At 43.3% G+C, this 21,389-nt stretch overlaps 7 protein-coding genes across 7 annotated transcripts; 5 read left to right on the forward strand and 2 right to left on the reverse strand.

The window, feature by feature from the left end:
• Positions 1 to 3,404: 3,404 nt before the first annotated feature.
• On the forward strand, positions 3,405 to 5,388 carry Bfra_000511 (putative phosphate-repressible phosphate permease protein; the record flags this gene model as incomplete). Its single annotated transcript, XM_037330957.1, has 4 exons — positions 3,405 to 3,649; positions 3,707 to 3,862; positions 3,916 to 4,163; positions 4,235 to 5,388. 4 exons carry the CDS (start codon positions 3,405 to 3,407, stop codon positions 5,386 to 5,388), a joined length of 1,803 nt encoding a protein of 600 aa, XP_037197290.1.
• A 1,180-nt stretch (positions 5,389 to 6,568) lies between these two features.
• Bfra_000512 (putative plk protein kinase protein) lies at positions 6,569 to 10,179 on the reverse strand (the record flags this gene model as incomplete). The annotated part of the gene is made up of 3 exons (XM_037330958.1): positions 6,569 to 8,762; positions 8,821 to 9,269; positions 9,325 to 10,179. 3 exons carry the CDS (start codon positions 10,177 to 10,179, stop codon positions 6,569 to 6,571), a joined length of 3,498 nt encoding a protein of 1,165 aa, XP_037197291.1.
• A 566-nt stretch (positions 10,180 to 10,745) lies between these two features.
• Positions 10,746 to 11,415, forward strand: Bfra_000513 (putative opa3 domain protein; the record flags this gene model as incomplete). The annotated part of the gene is made up of 2 exons (XM_037330959.1): positions 10,746 to 10,811; positions 10,846 to 11,415. 2 exons carry the CDS (start codon positions 10,746 to 10,748, stop codon positions 11,413 to 11,415), a joined length of 636 nt encoding a protein of 211 aa, XP_037197292.1.
• Positions 11,416 to 11,526: 111 nt separating this feature from the next.
• On the forward strand, positions 11,527 to 11,837 carry Bfra_000514 (uncharacterized protein; the record flags this gene model as incomplete). Its single annotated transcript, XM_037330960.1, has 2 exons — positions 11,527 to 11,603; positions 11,654 to 11,837. 2 exons carry the CDS (start codon positions 11,527 to 11,529, stop codon positions 11,835 to 11,837), a joined length of 261 nt encoding a protein of 86 aa, XP_037197293.1.
• Positions 11,838 to 11,956: 119 nt separating this feature from the next.
• Positions 11,957 to 12,782, forward strand: Bfra_000515 (uncharacterized protein; the record flags this gene model as incomplete). The annotated part of the gene is made up of 4 exons (XM_037330961.1): positions 11,957 to 12,046; positions 12,087 to 12,328; positions 12,386 to 12,695; positions 12,756 to 12,782. 4 exons carry the CDS (start codon positions 11,957 to 11,959, stop codon positions 12,780 to 12,782), a joined length of 669 nt encoding a protein of 222 aa, XP_037197294.1.
• Positions 12,783 to 13,592: 810 nt separating this feature from the next.
• Positions 13,593 to 14,425, forward strand: Bfra_000516 (putative shwachman-bodian-diamond syndrome protein; the record flags this gene model as incomplete). Its single annotated transcript, XM_037330962.1, has 3 exons — positions 13,593 to 13,759; positions 13,901 to 14,024; positions 14,095 to 14,425. 3 exons carry the CDS (start codon positions 13,593 to 13,595, stop codon positions 14,149 to 14,151), a joined length of 348 nt encoding a protein of 115 aa, XP_037197295.1. The 3' UTR covers positions 14,152 to 14,425.
• A 5,005-nt stretch (positions 14,426 to 19,430) lies between these two features.
• Positions 19,431 to 19,916, reverse strand: Bfra_000517 (putative pro41 protein; the record flags this gene model as incomplete). Its single annotated transcript, XM_037330963.1, has 2 exons — positions 19,431 to 19,804; positions 19,859 to 19,916. The coding sequence occupies 2 exons, from the start codon at positions 19,914 to 19,916 to the stop codon at positions 19,431 to 19,433; spliced, it is 432 nt and encodes a 143-aa protein (XP_037197296.1).
• Positions 19,917 to 21,389: the final 1,473 nt, after the last annotated feature.

A 21,389-nucleotide genomic window follows, 5' to 3' on the forward strand; every position in this document is an offset into this window, starting at 1 on the left:
CGCAAAATCATGCATGCATATCCATAAATGCAGTGGATATTGAAACATGCCATACCCACGAGTTAGATCTCTCTCCGAGTAACACAGAATCATTGAATACAACAATAGATACGACATTGCATAGCTAGTTCAAGAAAGAAAGTCTCTAATGGTACAAGAATCTCGGGATTGCCTTCGTCACACGAGAATGATTCAAAATGACGACTTCGTAAATTTATTATGTGACAGAAACGCCAAACTCTTTCAACGGCGATGCGAGCGTTCAGTGCTAAAGTATAAAGAATGGTATGGTCGGGTTCTCCAAGAATATACTGATGTGTACCATGCAAGAACCTCCAACCATGTATGGATTGAATCACATCTACTATGGACTCGACCGATCTCCCGATGCGGTCATCTAAGATCTCGGTGTGTTGCGGAAACGTTACATTTGCAACGAATGCTTTTTCAGATAACCTTGAAAAATGTGTGCAAGAACAGGTGGAGTCAACAACAACTTAGTAGGTGCTATGTCCTTGAAAAATTATCCAAGTCATGAGCCAAAAGAACGCGTAATCTCAAATGAATCACGAATCTTGAAGGAATTCAACGACTGCAGGCCGACCACCTTTATATGCCACTTGCCGTCGATAGAGGCTGTGGCACGTTGACACGACATCGCGGAAATACAGACTGACGAATATTCATTCTCAGCTCTATTCTAATCGGACACGAACCTTTCCAAACTTCATGAAGATTTGCAGGTTGAAAGGATATCGTCCGAACACTTAGACTTCCAAGTTTTGTCCTTGCTATCTCCAACACCCCTTGACAGCACAACACAATCTTCTACGACTCAGTGCCAATTTAGTGAACAACATTCGCGCATCTAGAACATTGATGCCCGCTGCTTTGTTATTTTGTCATCCAACACAAGATCATGTGCAATAATTCTTGGCTCAAGGAAAATTATGTCCGTCGCAACGCCATGTCAAATCAGAGAAGGATTTTAGACTTCTCGCGTGACTATTTTCTCCTTCCCTTATGCCGATCGACAGTTAAAAATAATCGAATACACTTTACCATAGGCCTGATTGAAGCTCGCTTCCATTGTCAAGAACCGAGCATGCGAGAGCGAAGCCTATTCTTATGAATACAAAAATGACACTGCTAATCTTCCTGTAGTACACCTACCTTCTATGCTAAATTGTCAAATCTTAGTTACAGCTCCACTTTTTGTAGCACACACGATATGCACATTGAATCTAGAATTCCAGTACTAAGTACCGTATCCATAGCAGCCATTCTTATAGATACTCAGCATAGACAATTTGTGGCCGCTGCAGCTACACCTTTTTTTGTTTTGTTGAAGATATCACCTGCCGTCAAGAACAACAGAAAATATACTACCATTAAAAAGATTTCAGCGGCCTGCATATAAACCACCAGTCCAGAAAGCCACCAGGATTTTGGTTCCGTGCTTTGACCATGGTAGTGTATTCTTCCGACTTCTTGTATAAGGATTGTTCGTCAGACTAATATCTGTGGGACTGACTTGAGTAGCATTTTATCGTAACACGCTGGCGAAATACGTATTTTGGAAACTAGAGATCGATAGAGTGTATAATAGTGCTTGATCGTGAAGTGTAATGGATCGTAATCTCCTTGTTGGGAATAAAATGGCAGGATATATGTATTGGTGAATTACCAGGGAAACTCTCTGCAACTAAGCCAGTATAACAAGAACAAAATTTAATACCTGAGACCTATGAGGTCAAGTTACTAGAGCTGTATAGTCCAGAAAGCCCTATCAATTTCAATGATGGTTTGTGCTTGGATTACTCAAAGTGCAGCCGTTCCTGGAAGAGCCGAAGGAAAAGAATCATCGCACAAAGGCGAATGAAAGCACTTGCTTGAAAAGAGTGGTAAAGAATGACTACATGACTTCATGTATAATAACGTTGGATATCATTTGATGGTGGCCACGATTCTCCATATACCTATTTATCGGAAGTCACCCGGACTCAAAATGTGGGTACACACTGCAAGCGGGAAAAACAGCCATTTCAAGCTCAAGAACAAGAACAAAAACGACAAGACACTAGAGATACACAAAATCAAGCAACCCAAAACAATTGGAGTACAATGATTGCATTAAAGCTGGAAGATACAGTATTGTACTGTATGAGCATATTTTTTCTGCTTATGAAGCGCGCAAATGGCCATTCTTTCAGCCATGAACAGGTGTTGAGAGAGTCGTCGACGAAAAACAAGAACGCCAATTCAAGACATTCCAGGAGAAATTACTCGGAGTACACCGAATGTCAAAGATACCTTGTACCCGCTTGCTATACGCGACATTTTCATCGTCATATGAAGGACCAAGACGTATTATGTTCTCATACCTCATAAAGCCTGCTGGCCCAAGTGGGTATGTAGTGTTCAAGAAGGTCCGATGTAGCTGAAGAAGTGAATTGCGACTTATGCCAGTCAGTCATTCAATCATGCTTTTACGGTCTGGTTTTTAATCATTACGACAGAGGCCAATTCTGAATTTGAAGTGCTTCTCGTATGCAATATGGATAGTCTGAAATATAGACTTTATAATTTTCCATAAAGTTCTACAAGTGTTTACGTCCTTTCTGATGTGTGGGCATGAGTCACGTGACCAAAGACAAGTCCAAATGTGCTTGCATTTTGGGAGGGGGGGAGGTAGGGTGATAGCGCAATCACTTACTGAACTGCTCTTGAGGCGATTTTCTTCAATTCCTACAACCTGCAAATCTTGGGCCCATCATGACGTTCAACTGTCATGAGGATGTAGCACTTTCTAAAACTTCAGCTTTCAGCCACATCACCAGCCACATTAACAGTTTTCGAACTTTAGCCAATGAGAGCCCCGTTCATCGCACATGTCCATTTCACAAATCATTTTTTTTTTTTTTTGCAATCTACGATTTGAATTCCAGGCATTAGATAAAGCCATCATACGCTGTAGTCACAGCCTCAACGACATAATGGTAGAATGGAGTGAAGCTCTCCAATAAGATCGCTAAGAGCCCCCACGTGTAGTGCTTCTAGGCTCTCGCTACTCCTATACCAAGATCTTGACTTCTTGGGATTTCTTGGAATCAATCCCATCTTGTCCGTATCACAATGTTGGATCGATAAAACCCAACACGAGAAGTTTAGAAAGTCCACAACAATACTGATTATTGTTAATACCAAGAAGAATAGAAGATTCTCCAAGAGACCAAAGTCGTTGTATTGTTAGGAATACTTTCTTGGGACGCGGCATATCGGATATCAGTTCTAAAATTTTGAAGACATGAATATATAATCGTAGGCTCCCGTGGCTATGGCTGCTTTCACAACCATAATCAAGCCAAACCTTCGTCTCTGTGAGCTTGACATCTGAAATAAAAATGGCAGTCCTCGAACAATTTGATTACATTTTTGCCATTGGCATGATCTTTGCTTTCCTCGATGCTTGGAACATCGGTGCCGTAATCCTATTTCCAGCCCTCCTGAACCCATTGCTGATACCCAAAACAGGTGCAAATGATGTTGCGAACTCCTTCGCTACTTCCGTCTCTTCCAGGTCGTTGACGATGAAGCAAGCTATGATGATAGCCACTGTAATGGAATTTGGTGGTGCCGTTGGTGTTGGGTAAGTTTGTGTTGATATCTTGTTATATCAACCCTTCTGATACTGATAAATCTTCAGTGCTCGTGTTGCAGATACTATCCGAGGCAAAATTCTTTCAACCAAGGCTTTTGAGGCAGAACCGTCTGTCTTGATGTTGGGAATGACATGTGCTCTAGTATCTTCTTCTCTTTATTTAACACTAGCCACAAGGCTAGGTCTTCCTGTTTCAACTACGTAAGTATGATCCTTATACAAGTTGTCAATCATTTTACTAAGTAACCCCACAGCCATAGCATAATTGGAGGGGTGATAGGAGTAGGTATTGCAGCGATAGGAGGAGATGGAGTCAACTGGGGCTGGAATGGAGTATCACAGGTATTCGCAGCCTGGGTCATCGCACCAGGAATCGCTGGTGCTTTTGCAGCTATTCTCTTCCTGATCACAAAGTACGGTGTCATGAAACGAAAGAATCCAGTGCGCGCTGCACTTATTAGTATTCCATTCTATTTTGGACTTACCACGGGTTTATTGACCAGTATGTCCCATTATCCAAATTCTTTTCACAACAGAGGCCTGTAGTAACCTAGCTAACTCTTCGTCAAAAAGTGCTTATCGTCTGGAAAGGCGCCGCTTCCGCATCAGCAGCCGTCAAAACATGGGGACCTGGCCAATACGTGGGTGTGATTTTCGGTACCGCCATCGGTTGCGCTCTTCTATCTGCTATTTTTCTCCTCCCATTTCTGTACCGAAAACTAGTGCTAAATGATTGGCAACTTTACTGGTGGCATATCCCCCAAGGCCCATTGCTGCTTCGACGCGGAGAAGTTCCTCCTAACACCTCTGGACGTGAGATCATCCAGAATTACTACAAAGGTCACAAGACGCGCGCAGAGCTTGATGCCGAAGGCTCGGATAATGTGAAGACTCAACCCAGTGATGACGTTGAATCAAAGACAAACGAAGATACAAATGAAAAGCATGGTATTTCATTTGTTTCGCCTGCTTCTTCGGATATCGGGTCTTCAACAAGGGATGAGACAGCAGCTACTCCCGTCATCACAAACGAAGAGCCTATATCGGCAAAACCTTGGTATGAACCTAAAACACTCTTAGCCACAGCAAAACGTATCTTCTTTCACGGTGTTTCCGTCGATGTCGTTGCCGAACAGAAGAAATCCTCTATCCTTACTGGCAATCTCGAAGCTATGCACGCCCGTGCAACCCACTACGACAACAAGGCCGAGCACACCTATTCGTTCTTACAAGTACTGACTGCCGCCACTGCATCCTTTGCTCACGGAGCCAACGATGTCTCAAACGCCGTTGGACCTCTTGCTGCCATCTATTTCATCTGGCACACCGGTTCCATCCAATCTAAGTCGCCTGTACCAGTGTGGATTCTATGTTATGGAGCCGGCGCTCTCGTCATCGGTCTCTGGACATACGGATACAATATCATGCGCAATCTCGGGAATCGATTAACACTACATTCTCCCTCTCGGGGATTTTGCATGGAGCTCGGTTCTGCAATAACTGTCATTATGGCTACCCGACTTGCATTGCCCGTGTCTACTACCCAATGTATCGTTGGAGCTACAGTTGGAGTTGGACTTGTGAATGGAGATGTAAAGAGTATTAATTGGCGAATGGTGGGATGGATTTATATGGGATGGATCATCACATTGCCGATCACGGGTATCATTTCGGGGTGTTTGATGGGTCTCATTTTGAATGCGCCAAGATGGGGAATGGGCGTTTGAGGGATTTGATAGAAGAGAGGGATTCCCGGTGCAGACGGGTCGAAGAAGCTTCATGGTTGGGATGCTATGCGACTGGGAAGGATTTAATTGCAGGATAGTACAATACAGCTCATTTCACTAAAGTTAGAGAATCTATAGATGTAACATCAGAGGACTGAAGACACACTGTTCGTTTCATTTTCTTCAAAGCTTTATAATCCAATCTTTTTCTAAACTATTCTTTCCCGTCTCATGCTTCTCCAATCCTCAATTTGCCTCTCCCTCATCGCAATCACACAAGAATCATCATACAAGCATCTCATTTTACTCTCCTCTCCGGACATCGAATCGACACGTACCAGACAATATCCGCCCCCTTTTGATTTTCCCGATAACCAACAAAAAGCACTGCCAATTCGCTTACCTCCTCCATTCCCTTTTCTGAAATTCGGCTATCGACTCCTTCCCCCCTTAGATTCTCGGGGGCTTTTCCTGTGTTTTTCCTTAGTAACATAACTCATTTCCCTCATCTGAGATAACCACTACATTCGCCCAATTCTTCACACCGGCGATTGCACTCAAGTTGGATTGATCAATACACCCAAAGTTTCACGAACAAAAAAATAGCACGAATAAGTCACCACAGGTCACCGCGAATAATAGACTCCACCAACACTACTACAACAGGGAAACCATGTAGTACGCTTTATGCATGCCATTAATTTAGTATCTAAGTACTGCCCAGGCGAAGGTACCCATTCCTATGATGAAGTGCCCTCCCATCAGCCGACGAGAAAACAACTTATCAGCTCAGCTAAAATTGAAAACAGGAAAAAGGAACCAAAAGCCAACGATAAGCATCAGCAAGAGTCCCGCTCGCTCATCAAACTTCATAATTTTATGAAGGACGCAAAACTCCAATCCAGATGCTATGCATGCAAAGAGGTATTTGGACTTGATGAATGAATGAGACAAGAAAAAAATACAGCAATCAAAATTTATTCATGATCGAGAATGAATAACGCCGTGCATGTATTGCACAACGAATGCCATCGACCCCAAACTCCCCAATATATTAATTGATACTCCTAAGAACTCCTGATTCCCACCAGCGATATTATTATTTATGATATTGCCGTAAACGTGCAGCTAATGCTGAACTCTGAAATTCGTCGTAATCCGAAAAACGCCAAAGACCCAATCATTCAACCATAACTCCATTAACTTCGGCATCGAAAATTACTTCCTGCGGATTGCGAGGATCGTACCATGCAACTCGTCTCTCGTCTCCGCGACGCCCCCCAACTGTAGTCCAAACATGCTTGAGCTTCTTATCGTCGTAAATTTCACGATGTCCCATCCATCGTAAACGTGTCTTGGGTTCCATATCACTGATTCCAAGACCACCGTTTTGTACCCACTCTTTAACTGCACATCTGATGAATTCAACTTTTCTCCTAAAGTCATTTGCTTGGGGAAGACCTTGAATCATTGGATCAATCTCGGGACGTTTGCGTGAAGTGGGTTTCACTGCCCTCGAGGGCTTAGCCATGAAGTTTAGAAGTGTTTGCAGAGGATAGGAGAGATGTTGTCGCTCATCAAGGGCAGTCGTCGGAAGCGTTCCATTTTCCGTGAGCTCTCGTGCGCATTCGAAAGAAAGGTGATAGAAATCACACCAGAATCCATCCGCTGAAAGGACGACTTTAGTATGATCGGGAAAGTTGAACTGAAAATGGCCGTCACTGAATCCCCAGCAACCAACATCTCCCCATCGTTGATAAAACGTGATGACTGTACTGTTGACAGTAGCCTCGGGATTCTGACCGGCCGTCCATGATTCATAAGGATACTCGGCATCTCTGCCATAAGCAAACATATAATTGCCAAATTTCTTCCATAGACAGATCTTTTCTCGTTTGCGATTATCAAAAGAGTCTACACCTAGAGGGAGTCTGCCGGGTCGACCCTCGGGACTTTCAGCAACTCTGTAAGTCTTGGCAGGGACCGATCCACGGATCATTCCCCTCTCACCCTTGCTTTCATAAAATTCTACATTCGGACCAGAAATTGGAATAATCTGATGCCTGTGTGCGTACGATTTGTTGGTTCGATTCGCGAGATGCCTCTCTCCGTCGCGAATAACAATGCAAGAAGGAGCGATGACGTTATCCTCACTTTCTGGAGAACCAGCTGGTGTTTCCCTAAAGACACAACCCACGCTTCCGTTACTGAGAATATATCCAAGCCCATATTTGTTGGTATAATCTACCCACTTCACAACTATAGCAGGGGTGGCGGGTCTAGATTTCGGAGTGGCTGCAATGGATCTACTGTTCAAAGCTCGGTCAAGCTCGACCTGGAGCCGTTGTAGGCCTTCGAGAATATGGTCTGGCTTGCTACCTGGTAACCACTCCAATTTTTCTTGAGGTGAAAATAGCGAAACAACCTTCTTAGTAGACTGTTTTTTCTTCAGTTCCTGTGATTTTCGTTCCTCGTCCGCTTTTTGCAACTCGTCCACCAAATCAGCTGCAAGGCGCCCCTCAGCTTCGGAAGAGATTTGTGGTACAGATGGAATAGTTTTGGTCTTAAGAATACTACGGGGGGGTTTGATCTCGGCTGTTGTGTTACTGGCCGGCTCTCTAGTATTGGTCTCTCTTTGGATCGGTCGTCGAGGAAGGGCACCTCTGATTGAAGCAGTGTTTAATGGTTGATCCTTGATGCGCTGCTGTGCCGCAAAGCTTTGACTAGCAACTCTCTGAGAAACGGTTCTTTGTGAGAGAGGCTTTTTGGCCAACGGTGCAAGACTCGACTCTGCGAAATCCGAAACGAGAGAATCCACAACTGTACTAGATGCCTCAATCTCAGTAGTAGCTTTTTCTTCAACACTTTGCTGGTTTTGCTCTCTGACATGTTCGGAATACGGACGGTAGATGATACCCTCGGCCAGTGGCACATTAGGCGTAAGACCGGCTTTCTCTTCTAAAGCACACTCCTTGTAAAGACTTGTGTACTGTTTCTTTGGAGTCCAGGGACCAACTTCACATTTGATGCATAATTTCTTAAGGCTTCGAGCGTAAGGATTCGGCTTGCCAGGTTTAACAACGACTGAAGGGAATTGATCGGGCCTTGGGGGATCCTCTAGTAAATCGGGACTCATCTCTTCAACCTGGGGCATCCAGCCGCAGGTGAAAAACGGGTGTTGCACAATGATATCTGGATGTGGGCGCTCTTCTGCATCCTGTAACATGGTGGATACCAAATCTTGAATCTCTGGTGAGATCATATTGGCACTGACGAAATGTTGTGGCCAGGTGTATTCTCTTTCCTTTGCACGTCGATAAATTTCATCGGCTGTAGCGGACTGAAATGGTGGTTTTCCGGTGAGCATGGCAAAACTGAAGCATGTTAGATCAGGTATGGAGACGTTTATAGAACTACGAAATGCCGACTCACATTATGATACCCAAACTCCATATGTCAACTGCATGATCGTGTCCACCATTGTTTTTGGATAGGATTTCAGGCGCAATATAATTTGGTGTTCCACATAGAGTTGTCCTTCTGCATGCTGCCATATCCTTATTCGACATGAGCAATGCTGCAAGTCCGAAATCACCAATCTTAACATTCATATCCTTGTCCAAAAAAATGTTTCCCATCTTCAGATCACGGTGTATTATGCCTCTTGCATGCATATATTTAATGGCTCCAGCAATCTGGACAGTGTAGAAACGAACTTCCGGCTCCGTAAGATACTTTCTCTTTTTGACCATGTCCATTAACGAACCATTAGGGCAGAGTTCCATAGCTATGTAAGTGCATTGATCGTGTGAAAATGCTCGGTAGAATCGAACAATGTTTGGATGATTCATCTTCGAATGGATTTGAAGCTCGGTTTGGAACTATCACACGGGTTTAGCTCACGACGTTACCGTTATCGAGGGTAGTTGGGCTAACCTTTTGCTCCATTTTCTTCTGTGACATGTGGCTTTTGACAATCTTCAAAGCATACTTCTTCCTTGTCCCTTTAAGTTGACCTTCGTAACAAATAGCAAATCCACCTTTCCCAAGACAACGGCCGGTCTTGTATATAGATCCATCTTTTCGATCCGAACATGGTGGTTCTGGTACCTCACTAGGTGGTGGTGGAGGGTGATCCTTTTCTCTTGCTAACTTGGTTGGGGGAGCTGTTTTCTGCACCGCTGTTTTCGTACGAATATTCGCGTTGACATCTCTGGGTGATAACGCGTCCATTTCTTCGTTACAGGGAAATTGTTGTTCCCAGATGAGGCAACGGTGAATGTTTTTGAAAGCTGTTTTCGTGAATTGTTCGTAGGTTTGTCCGTTGAAATTTTCGTCAACCTGCAAGCGCCTGTACTCGAGATCTAGCTGTATCACTTCATGAAACTTTTTCAGTTCGGTGCCGTCGTGAGCACAATAAGCCTGGATAGTACGGTAGTCAGTAAAGAATAATACAGCGTGCTGGTTTTTCGGCGACTTTCGATCACAATTGGCGGAAGCGCTGCTGAATCGAGATAGAACGCATCCTATGATATCTAAGATTTCTATTTCGAGCGGTACTATTTCCCATACGAGCTTAGGATAATGAAGTTCCAAGTGCCCTCTGTCTGCACATCCTGGATGACCGTACACATATCGTCCCAGCATGGAGCCATGTCTATTGGAAAACTCGGAGATCTGAGTCGAAGATGGTCTTTGTCTTTTTGCGGCTTCTTCTGCGTCTGATAATGCTACCACACTAATTTTTGGTGTCCAATGTTGAGATAATTTGTGGATGTTCACTTCCTCCATGGCCGATGTTTTTGAAAGCAGAATTGTGACTTACAGTTGGGGGTTTAATTGTTGTCCGAATACATTCTCCCTCGGGTAGTTTGCAATTTACTGTCAATGTTGTCAACCGATTAAAGACAGTGAATTTGATGAGGCTGATAAGATCAAAAAGATGGGTTTAGAAACAAAGTACTTTTTTCTTGCTCATGTAGTTATCCGAATTAATTGTAAACAGCCTCGAAAGGGTTCTGCTGGTCTGGGCGGGAACAAGCTTGAATTTTTTGGTTGATACAGCAACAAAGCCACGAAACACGAAACCTTCCATCTTTGCTTAGAATACTCCACCAAAATTACACCATCCACTCTGACACCTTCAAAAAAATAACCAGGCTGACTAAGTTAAATTACCTGCTGGGTGCTTACCCAATATCTTGCCTCGAAATGGATTTGTGAATATAATCCATAGATATTTGGCTGAGCTTACATTACATTACAATGGCAATTCATTAACTGTCAATCTTACTACTTCGATATGTCAATGGCAACTGCAGTATAGAAGCGTCCTTTAAGATCCTCAACCACTCATTATGGTCGCGCTTCCTCTATTTAAACTAGGATCCCTCTTCGTGAGGCATATCTCCAAGTATGGTGCAGTATGTATTGACTTACCATACTGTATTTCAAAAGATGCAAGCTAACACCTCTAAGAACTGGATCAAGAGGCAGGCTCATGAGCACCAGAGATTCCGGGCGATAGCAGCTAGAGGTGGACAAGCAATGCATCAATGGAATATGAGAATCCAAGTAAACCTGTTACGGGACAAACAAGCCGAAAAGAGAGCCAGAGAAAAGGCGGAGACTCCAACTGTAAAGACAGAAGAGCAAGCCAAGGCGGAAGAAGCTGCGAAAAAGGCACACCGTCACAATCAAGAAAACACTAGCGTTTGGAGACGGAGATTCAGACCTTTGACGGAAACCAGAGCTGTTGATCTCTTTGCTGATGTTATCGGCGATACCTTTATCCTTTCGGTCGCCATAAGCTTGTTAATGTATGAGTATATCAAAACCCAGTCAAAACCCGATTCGAATGCGGAAAAATTGGCAGAGCTACAAAAACTCGAAGAGGAATTGAACCTGCGGCAGAAAGAATTAGAGGAAGCGCAAAAGAAGCAACAAGAGCGTGTAGAAATACTTGAACAGGTGTTGGAGGAAATTCGGAGTGCCAGTGCAAAGAAAAAGTTGACATGGAGATCATGAATTTCCAGTCGAATTGCGGAACATAACAGTTGCACAAGGGTGGAGAGCAGCCCTTCTATATATAGCAAAGCGTTTGGGAAGCACCTGGCACCTACATATATAGATTATCCCATGAGTAGAGATGCAGAGAGGAAGATGGACGTTGAGAAATCTGTAGCTGGGGAGGCAAGTGACGTATACTTCTCACGGTACAAATAACAATAAGGGAAAGGGAATTCACACAAAGTAAGAGAAATAGGAGGTCTAAGGACGCCGAGCTCATCCATTCTCTCTCGGATGATGTAGGAAGAAGGTCAAGATGTTTGAATGTACATGCCAACTCATCAAATGTAAAAACTATCGAAAAGTATCATGCACTTTCTACAATTTCTTTGAGGTTGTGTTTATGCGTAATGTCGTTTTCTAGAATTCATAGATCGTAGTTCTCATGGTTTTCCAATATGGCGCTAAGAAAGAGTCATCTTTTTTAGGAGGCAATAGTACCAATATTCCCATTCAAACAACGGCATGACGTTGGTAAAACGGACAATACAACATAACGATGTTCTGTTCATCACTTCGCAAAAGACAACAATGGGCTTCATTGCCTTCCACTTTACTGATGGAGAAGATGCCAAAGTGGAAAGGTCGAGTTGCTGAAATAATCCTCGACTTCCAATACTGACAAATAGACAGAAGCGACTCTGAATACACATGATATATCACTCCCAATGCAGACTAAAACAGGCGAGCAAGAGTTTTTCAGAGTTCTCTTGCTCTCTTCAATAGATATGCAACCCATCGCAAATCTATCCGCCCGAGTCGAAAGACTCTATCACCAGACTGGAGGTCGCAATGTAGGGATAATTTTTCTTCTCCGCGAAGAGGGCGGCAATGACAATGGCTTGAAAGAGTTTATGAATCTTCAAATCAGGTATTAGGAGTCAAGAATCATAACTTAGAACATGGCCCCTTTTTAACATAACTTTAGCTTGATGTCCACTTTCAAGATGCCAATTCTACCTCTAATATCAGTCCCGCAAATCCTCTCAATAGTACAACCTTTTCAGAGACAACTTTGTATCGTTCCATCTTCCAAAAGAATCGATGCTCAATATGAGCTTTTGCCGTTCAGCCACGTCGGTAACACCATGACGGAACATACGAGAAATATACTCAGCGATATTTGTCACAGTGTCCCAGAACTGGCTCGTACTGCTAGTACAACCGACGGGCAAAAGCAGTTAAGGGAATGGCTATCAGAACCCAATCCGGAATCCGCTCAGGATGTTATAGACTTTGTGAGAACTTCCTTAGCACGATATGCTATGAACTGAAGTAGTTCTGACATGTATGAACAGTGGAAGCGAGAATATCTCCTCGAGTAAGATAGATACTCAGGGGATTTGAAGTCCATATGATTACAATGTTTGCTCATCTCACATGTGATCGTTCTTGGTGGAAGATGTCTCTACAAACGATTTCTCAACTTCCTGCGGTGGATAGGAGAATCATCGAAAGAGCACTGTTGGACGTGTGAAGAGAAGCATCTAGAAACCGAACTGGCCTAGACTTGTCACTTGCTCAATCGTAAAGATGACCAACAAATCAGATTACTTTCGTGTTGTTTCTTGACGCGGCTATTATGATAGAAATTACGATGAGATATAATTAATCCTCTCCAAAATTGGTTTCTAGATCGTAGATGGCTGATTTGGCAGTGACGTAGCACCCCTTCATATTTACTCATGGTGGGGTCGAATGTTTTGACCCCATCCCAACCCAATGTAATCAAACGGATGGCGCCGACGAGTGTATGACACGCATTAAATTATATAAACTCATCCATACGATTCCAAGCAAGAATAAGAAATAGGAATGAAACTATGAGACCCAGTCGACCCCACCCCAAATGGCCAAAAAGGAGTCGTGTGAGATGAAAGGTTAGAATGAAACCTGGAATGTGACGTCATAACAATGAGGGGTTGAAACCACGCCAGGAACGAAAACTGCAGCTGCCAACAAATTGAGTCAATCTGATTGAGCTACAAAACCAGCCAAAGTTCCTCTTTCTACGACTCTTTCCTTCCTCATACAAACAAATCTATCAATCAAACAACCTCACGAACATCAACGATCAACAATTATTTCAACTACACACCAAATATCTTCTTTCAATCGACAATACAACCGCAATCATGAAGGCTTCCGGATCCCAAACCAAGATTCACTACAAGGGTACCAAGACCGATGAGGACTTCATCGTCTTTGTAGACTCAGAGGAAGATCTCAAGAAGTGGAAGGGAGACAAGAGCATTCCTCTTGCACAAGTTGTCGGTCTCTTCAAGGTCTTCGTTACACACAAGTAAGCTCTTTCCCTCATCATTACCCCACACTCCACGTAAAGCTTCAGCTTTACATCGATACTCTCTTCAACATCAGAGCACCATCTATATAGTCTTTTATTCATTCTTTTGATCATCGAATTAACATAATAAACTTCTAGGCACGGAGCTCAAGGTTCTCATGATGAGGCTTCAGAGTCTCAATTGGTGAACGAGTTCGATACCAAGGTTGAGGATGATATCATCAAGACCATTCTCGAGAAGGGAGAGCCACAACACGGTTCTGTATGTTTACCCTTTCCCATATGCCCATACATTTTATCAGAGCAAAGACTAACATTACCTTACCCCGCAGTCAATGGAGAAGACCGGACCCAAGAACGATAGCATGGGTGCAATGAGTGCTCATTAGAGTACTTACATCGGAGTTGGCGAATGGTTTGAACGGGACGGAATGGGATACGATATGATATGATGTTATTTGCATGCATGCATTATATGACATGACATCGCACGATTTTTGCTGGAGATATGGATCAATACCCTTGGAGGAAAGGATGGGAAGATCACTAAAATACACTACGATTTGATGAGATATCATATTGCCTCTTTAATTAGCTGGTATTAGCACTAGTGAAGTATCTAGTAGCTACGGATGCTCAATGAAAAAAAAATGATAAAACTCCATTGTTATGTTTACCGATTGTATTGTGCATGATCACTCAATGCGAGAAATGCTTTTCACTAGGGAAAGCACAGCAAATAACCGCTGGACCACCAGGACGATACTTTGGCTTAGTAATGATCACAATGCACGAACTTGTCTGAGCATCTACAAAGTCAAGAGAACTGTTTGTTTCTTGCCACGACTTCTACTACTCCATGATTAGACTAATGGAAGATCTACGTGACAGCAAAGATATACAAGGAGGAGACCGAGAAACATGGTTCGGAGCTCAAGAAGAAGTGATTAAAGTTTGTTCTTCATTATCTTGATCGTATATTGCATATCGAAATTCTCTTTTCAAAGGAAACCTCAACCGGCTCAGAACATTTCATTTGTCAAAATGAATAATTGTCGTGAAGATCTCGAAGGCCTCTGACTCTGTATTTATTTCGAGTCTATACAGATCTTAGATGACACAGTCACCGAATTTCATCTCACACGCCAGCAGAATATGTACCGTCAAAACTATACGTCAAGACATCACTGGATGCGGAAAGCGAGTGCGCCGTGATTGTTCTGTATACAAGAAGGTCCATACAGAGTGCAATACCCAACATACGATGGTGGTAGCAGTTGCGTCCCCGTCAGAGACTTTCGGCAGTCAAGAACACAATAGAACTTTGAATGGGCGTGCATTTAGTACATGTGGACTCTAACAAGTACGTCTGCAAGAAATTGAAAAGGTCAAACTTTATATCAAGGACCAGTAAAGTTTTGGAACTGGAGCTGTGGAATCTGGAACGGATATAGGGCAGTGAGGGTGTCGTGCGGCTTATTGCGGTCGACTCCTATTTGTCAACCCATATCGAACGACAATCGCCATAGGAGACGTCCTTCTTACCAGTCTGTGAGGTCCTTCCTAAGTTCCACCAAAACAGCATGCCACGGGATTCTTTGTAGTTACTAAAACTCAATCACCCCTGACATTTTTGGACACTAGACTTCACTTGTACACTTGACGCCGTTCATCAAAATAGCATAGTGCATATGGAGTCAAAGCCAGAGAACATCGCCCTGGACAAAAGCACGCACGCTATACCGATCGACTTTGTTGAAACTGGAGGTACAACTTGACAGTAGCTATCACCAGAGATAGAATCTTTATCGGAACCATTTTCTTAAGACATTGAAGCACGGAAATAGAATAACAATTGGAAACTGGGGCAAATACTCTCTACAATGGCTCACGCTACGTGTAATTTGATGGGGCACAAAGTGCTAAGCAAATCTCGCGCCTTGCTATCAGAGCTCTCTCCTTGTATTCCACTTCAGGATGCAATTTCCATGATTTCGTCATCAGTAGATTTCCAATGCGAACAAGCCGAATTCACTCCAGTCAACACTACCGGTGTCGAATTTGACATCGAAGTGACCACCCGGTAACAATACAACTCGAAACATATTTCGAGAACAACTGCCAAAATTCAACCTACCTGGGCCATCACGTTTATCCCCAAGTGTTCATTCGCAGGTGTCCAGAGAGCATGGCCGTCCTATAGTACTAGCATCTTCTAAGTTGCTACCATGACTACCAAGCCATGTGCCTTTCTTGGCATCATCGATTGGTTCCACAACATCATAGTATACTTTCCGCGACTGCTGACACAGGTTTTGAATTCACATCGTCTCTAACAGCCTGCAATTCTGAACTGGGTTTTGGCGAGTTCGACTTGCACGACGACCAGAATATATTACTTTTTAGATCCCCACGGCTCTCATCACCACTGCTTCAATCTTGAAGAGTCGACGCCCGCAAAGCAACATGTCACCTATTTAGAAGCTCCAAGTATGTCACAAGGTTGCATCATGTTCTATTAGAAGGCGATTCCCACAGTCAAAGAGTTCTTCTCGTCTACTTACATTGCTGCCAACTACCTGACCTTTAGGACCTTCCCAAATTGTACCTTAGTTACAACTAACATTGAAAGGGGAAATAGCGTGGTTTAGAAGTACAAGGAATACCAAAAATAGGACATAATGGCTAATGCTAATTAGACGCCAGGCCTACGCAGGCCTACCTCCACGGAAGCTACCTCGAATTCTATATTTCTCGAAAGGAGTCACTTTTCCACAACGTAAGATGTAGAAAAGCTGTGCCAGTGATACTTTCTATAGTACTAGCAAATTGAGTTCCTGTACCAATTTTGGCTCTGGTTCTTGCTCTGGCTCATCCACTTCCATGCCTTCTTCGCAGCAGACGTTGCTTGTGCCTCCTCAGTATCTTCACAACTCATTCTATTCATCTTTGATCACATTATGTGATAGAAATGGACTATACTTCATTCTGCTAGTTGATTCTGTAGTTTTAAATACTAAATTAATGATAATTATTGGCTTTAATATTGATTATTCGGTCCCAATACTATCCTAATCACCCCCCGAGCTCTTCTCAAGGGAACATTCAAAGAACAATAACTCATTCACATCTATACAACCAGGATTCAACCCCCCTACCAGATACAAGACAAGGTAAAGCCATCGGGTATTCCAATCCATACCTAAGGATAAAGATTAACACACATCGAATCATTCCACACTGACAGACGAATTTCCATACCCCCAAACCCATAAATAGCAAGCACCTAGATACCTAGTAAACAACCTGCAACACACAATATCAAATCACAATACACCCTCATCCGCTCGCACCCAGATATACATATAAACATAGGTACATGCATGCATAGTCTTCAGCCATCACCTCTTAATCCGATTCTTCAACCTTTAATTAATTATCCCATACACATACACATACATACACACACATTACACAAATACAAATCCACACCCATGCAAATCCAACCACAATCACACCTCCCCACCCACCCTCCAAACTCAAATCCCAAAAACACTCAATTGCAATACCTACCCAGCCACTCCCAAAATCCCCCAAAGAATCCGGATTCAATTAATTAGTCAATTAAATATGCACGTAAACTAAGCCCTACAGGATCCGGTATTCACGATACTCCGTATTCATTCACCAGGAGCGAGTACCGGTGCTAGAGGCTGTGCACGCACGCACGTACACATTTGATTCTAGGATTTGGGGATCGGGGAATCGAGAATCGGGGAATGGTATTTGGGGAATGGAGATTTTTTTATTGGGGAGGTAGGTAGGTCGATAGGTAGGTAGGTAGATAGATAGGTATTGTTCTTGCATGAAAATGGAAATGAAGATATATATATGTATATGTACCTATCTATGTATCTAGATAGGCAGGAAGGGAAGTATCTATTTATACATCCATCCATCCACCCACCCACCCACCCACACACCTATCCAACCCCCCCTCCAAAAACCAATCAATCAACAAGCAAAAATACATACCTAACGTGATTCATAAAGCCACAACCCCCAGCCCCTAGCTATCATCAGCGTCTCGCGGTACGGAGCAAGGCTGGAACTTGCATCGGTGTCTCGGTTTCCCAATCGGTCGATCCACTAGGTCTAGCTAGCCGGACCGACAGACGGACGGACACGGAAATGAGTTTTTTTTATAGGTTTTTTGGAGAATGGTTGAATGGATGGATGGATGGATGGATGAATGGATGGATGGATGGATAAATGAATGAATGAATGATGACCTTGGTTTTGCAATTTGTCGCTGTGGAGATAATACGTGGAGGGGGAAAAGATATATATATAAGCGGAATGAGATGAGATGAGCTGAGTTGAGATGACACAAGACGACTATATGAAATTACCTACGTAGAGGAGGGAGGGAGCGGCTGGACGTTCATGCATGTGTATTCATTTGTATCGTCGAGATGCTTTATGTGTCGTAGCGATGTAGAAGTAGCGAGGGGTGAGTAATGGATTACATAGATACATAGATACATAGATACCTACCCAAGGATCTGAAGTATCTCCGTAACTCCCTCCCGTCTCGCATCTCGCATCTCGAATCTGGATCAGAGAGATTGAGGCTGGGAGACGAAACTGTGTGTCTGTCTCTTTTGAAGGGGATTTTCTGGTTATGTATGTATGTATGTATGTATGTATGTATGTATGTATGTATGTATATATGTGCATTCTGTATAAGATGGTGGAATGATATGAAATGAAATATCTAGATGTTGTGTTATATTACATGATATAATATGATGTCCCGGACCTTTTTATAGCTGGCTACATACAAGTATCCTATTTCTGTACTTGAGAACACATTTCCCAAGCAGTAATAATAAATTCAGGGTTTCGGTTTAGTAGCAAAGTGACAAAGACACGGATAGATATCATGTACCGCAGGAAGGGAAGAATCAATCATAGTTCTTGAATTCCTATTTTATATCTGAAGCTACTGAATTTCGGAAAGTGTGAATACTGGCTGTCCAGAGTCGGGAGAGATGATTACCTAGGTAGATGATGGTATATACATGTATAGAATCTTCACGATTATATTGATGTTTACAAAATAAAGAACGAAGGAAAACGAGCCAGAAGAATGATGTAGAGAACGATGTGTATTCGATTTGACATTAAGTGTGAAAGATGTATGGATGCATGAAATGCGCATACGACTCTTTGATTAGACTGACTTGCTATCTGTCTCTCGGAACACTCCTCTCCATTACCAAAGCAAACACAACTGCTTTGTCAGATGTTGTGAATTGTTAACGATAGACAACATCTTGAAGTTCCAAAGACTATCACACGTAGTCAATTCTAACCCACATCTATCCACCTTCAAACTTCCATTTCCATCCCCATCCTCACCCATCTCCATCTTTCCATTCATCTCACATTACCCCACACCCAAAGTTTAAACGCCGACCGCTAATGTATACCCCCCAATCCCTCGAAACTCCAACCCTAATATGCAATCCTGTCCTTGCAGTTGGGTAATTGAGATGTCGTAGTCATTCATGTATATCCATGCCGTCCCATATCCCTCTACCAATGTCCCTGCCATTCCTTTTCTATCCCTCACCCAGCACATCACCATGACCTCTCCTCTCTGTTAAACCTTTCCCGTTGTGGATCTCCGAGGAGGGAGTTTCCAAACCCCAGCTATCACTTCCCCTTCACTATACGCCCAGAAATATACCACCAGTGCAATGGTGTAGTAGATAGCGGGATTGGTGGCTTGATATAGTAACGCGGAAGCCAAAGCTGTTAAAGGGAGGATGACCAATCGAGCCTCGATGCTGCGATAGAAAGACGTGCCAACGAGGAATCCAAGTGGCCACTCCCAAGCTAGCATGAATAGTCCAAAAACCAGATTGATGATTTGTAGTATTGGCAAAGGCTTGACGGCACCGTCGAGATTCTTGGTGAGAAAGTCCCAGAAGATTTTGGGCCAGAAGAATCCTTCGATGGCAGCTGCTACTTGATCTAGAGTATTCTGATTAGCTTTGTGTATGGAGATTGATATTAGTGAATACTAACAAATTGCGGCAGTGAGGACAATTAGACGTGCCCAGTGATTCTTGATAAGTCTTCCCATTCTATCCTTGAATGCAGAAGTGTTCGAAACGATGTGAGAAAAGTCACAAAGATGCAGTCTTGAGATAGACCGTAGAGGAAATAAGAAAAGGGTATCGTTTGTACAATTCGTCAGTACGGGTTGAAATAAAAAAACCTTAATAGTAATAATAAAAAATAAGTATCCGAGCCAGCGGAGAATGTGAATAACGAAAGTAAAATGGCGTCGACTCGAAGGAATGGTATCGACGACAATGAGTGCACAGCGCTGTTGTCCCAAAAGTCGTTTGGTACCGATATATCGAGGCGTACCTCTACCTATATCCCCGGGCACCAGGACCGTAATCACTGGGCTGGAGATGATGGTCTCCTTCGTAGCTTGTATCAGGCTTATGACACCTAGTCGAGATGACGGAATGTCTAAGGTGCGGTTTGAAGGGAAGAGCCCTTGAGATGATTATCTGATCTTTTCTGACAGCGGGCATCCGAGCGGCGGGGGAAAGATTATGCGTAGAAAGCTGAGATGAAGTTTGTTGTAAGGAGGACCCGGTAAACCGTTGCATCAAGACATTTGAAGGTTCGGACGTCGTCTGATCCGTGATCTATCTGATGAAGATGGAGTTTGAGGAAGTATGAGGAATTGGGTATCGAATTTGTGAGATCTTCGGAGTTATGAGACGTTTTAGTGTTTTAACGTTTGAGGTAGCTCAGGTAAGTCGTTGTAAAATATCGAAAGATCGTTTCCAAACCTGCGGGTTGAGAGGTTTAAGAATCAACAGGGCAGAGAAGTGAATGGGTGTCATGAGATGAGCGGGGGGGCAGGGTGAATGGTACCTTAGTAGTAACGTTAAGAAAAAATGTCTACTTTCGTGCACGACGCTTTTCTATCTTGGGTTGCCATGATATCTACATCTTGGATCTGCAGCCACTGGCACTGGGAACGGGATTGAAATGCACGATTGGGGCAACTCATGTATGCAAGGATGTAACGGAGAGAAAAAAAATGATTTTGGGAGAGGGAGATGAAGATGCTCCCCATTCTAGGATAGTCAAGTAGATCCAATAGATCTCATTGTGGCTACACATGAATATCGTACCGACCCGATAAATGTAGCATCATGAGGGTAAAGTCGATGGCCATTGGATAGTCGACATAAAAATACGTGGTGTGGTTGAGAAGAGAGAGCGACGATTGGATTCTTTGCCCAGAGGTGTCGGCGCTTAGAGGTGCAATCCAAACGGTTCAATGCAATATTTTTTTGATCTACCAAGGCTGTGAACAGGGTTACAGTGTCATAATTCCGGGATGATTGCATACGACATGTCTCTCGTCTCTTATTTTATCGAGCGAAGTTGTCGCCAAAATGCATGGTGGGTATGATCTGACCCGGAATGGCAAGGGGTGATGCACAGAGCACACCTCGCACCCTTGGATGCTGCAAGGTACTACCTGGATTTACGGGATACGTTTAGGGACAGAATCGGTCTCAGGGGA

Source organism: Botrytis fragariae (genome assembly GCF_013461495.1).
Source record: "Botrytis fragariae strain BVB16 chromosome Unknown tig00000001, whole genome shotgun sequence".
NCBI classification, from domain to species: domain Eukaryota; kingdom Fungi; phylum Ascomycota; class Leotiomycetes; order Helotiales; family Sclerotiniaceae; genus Botrytis; species Botrytis fragariae.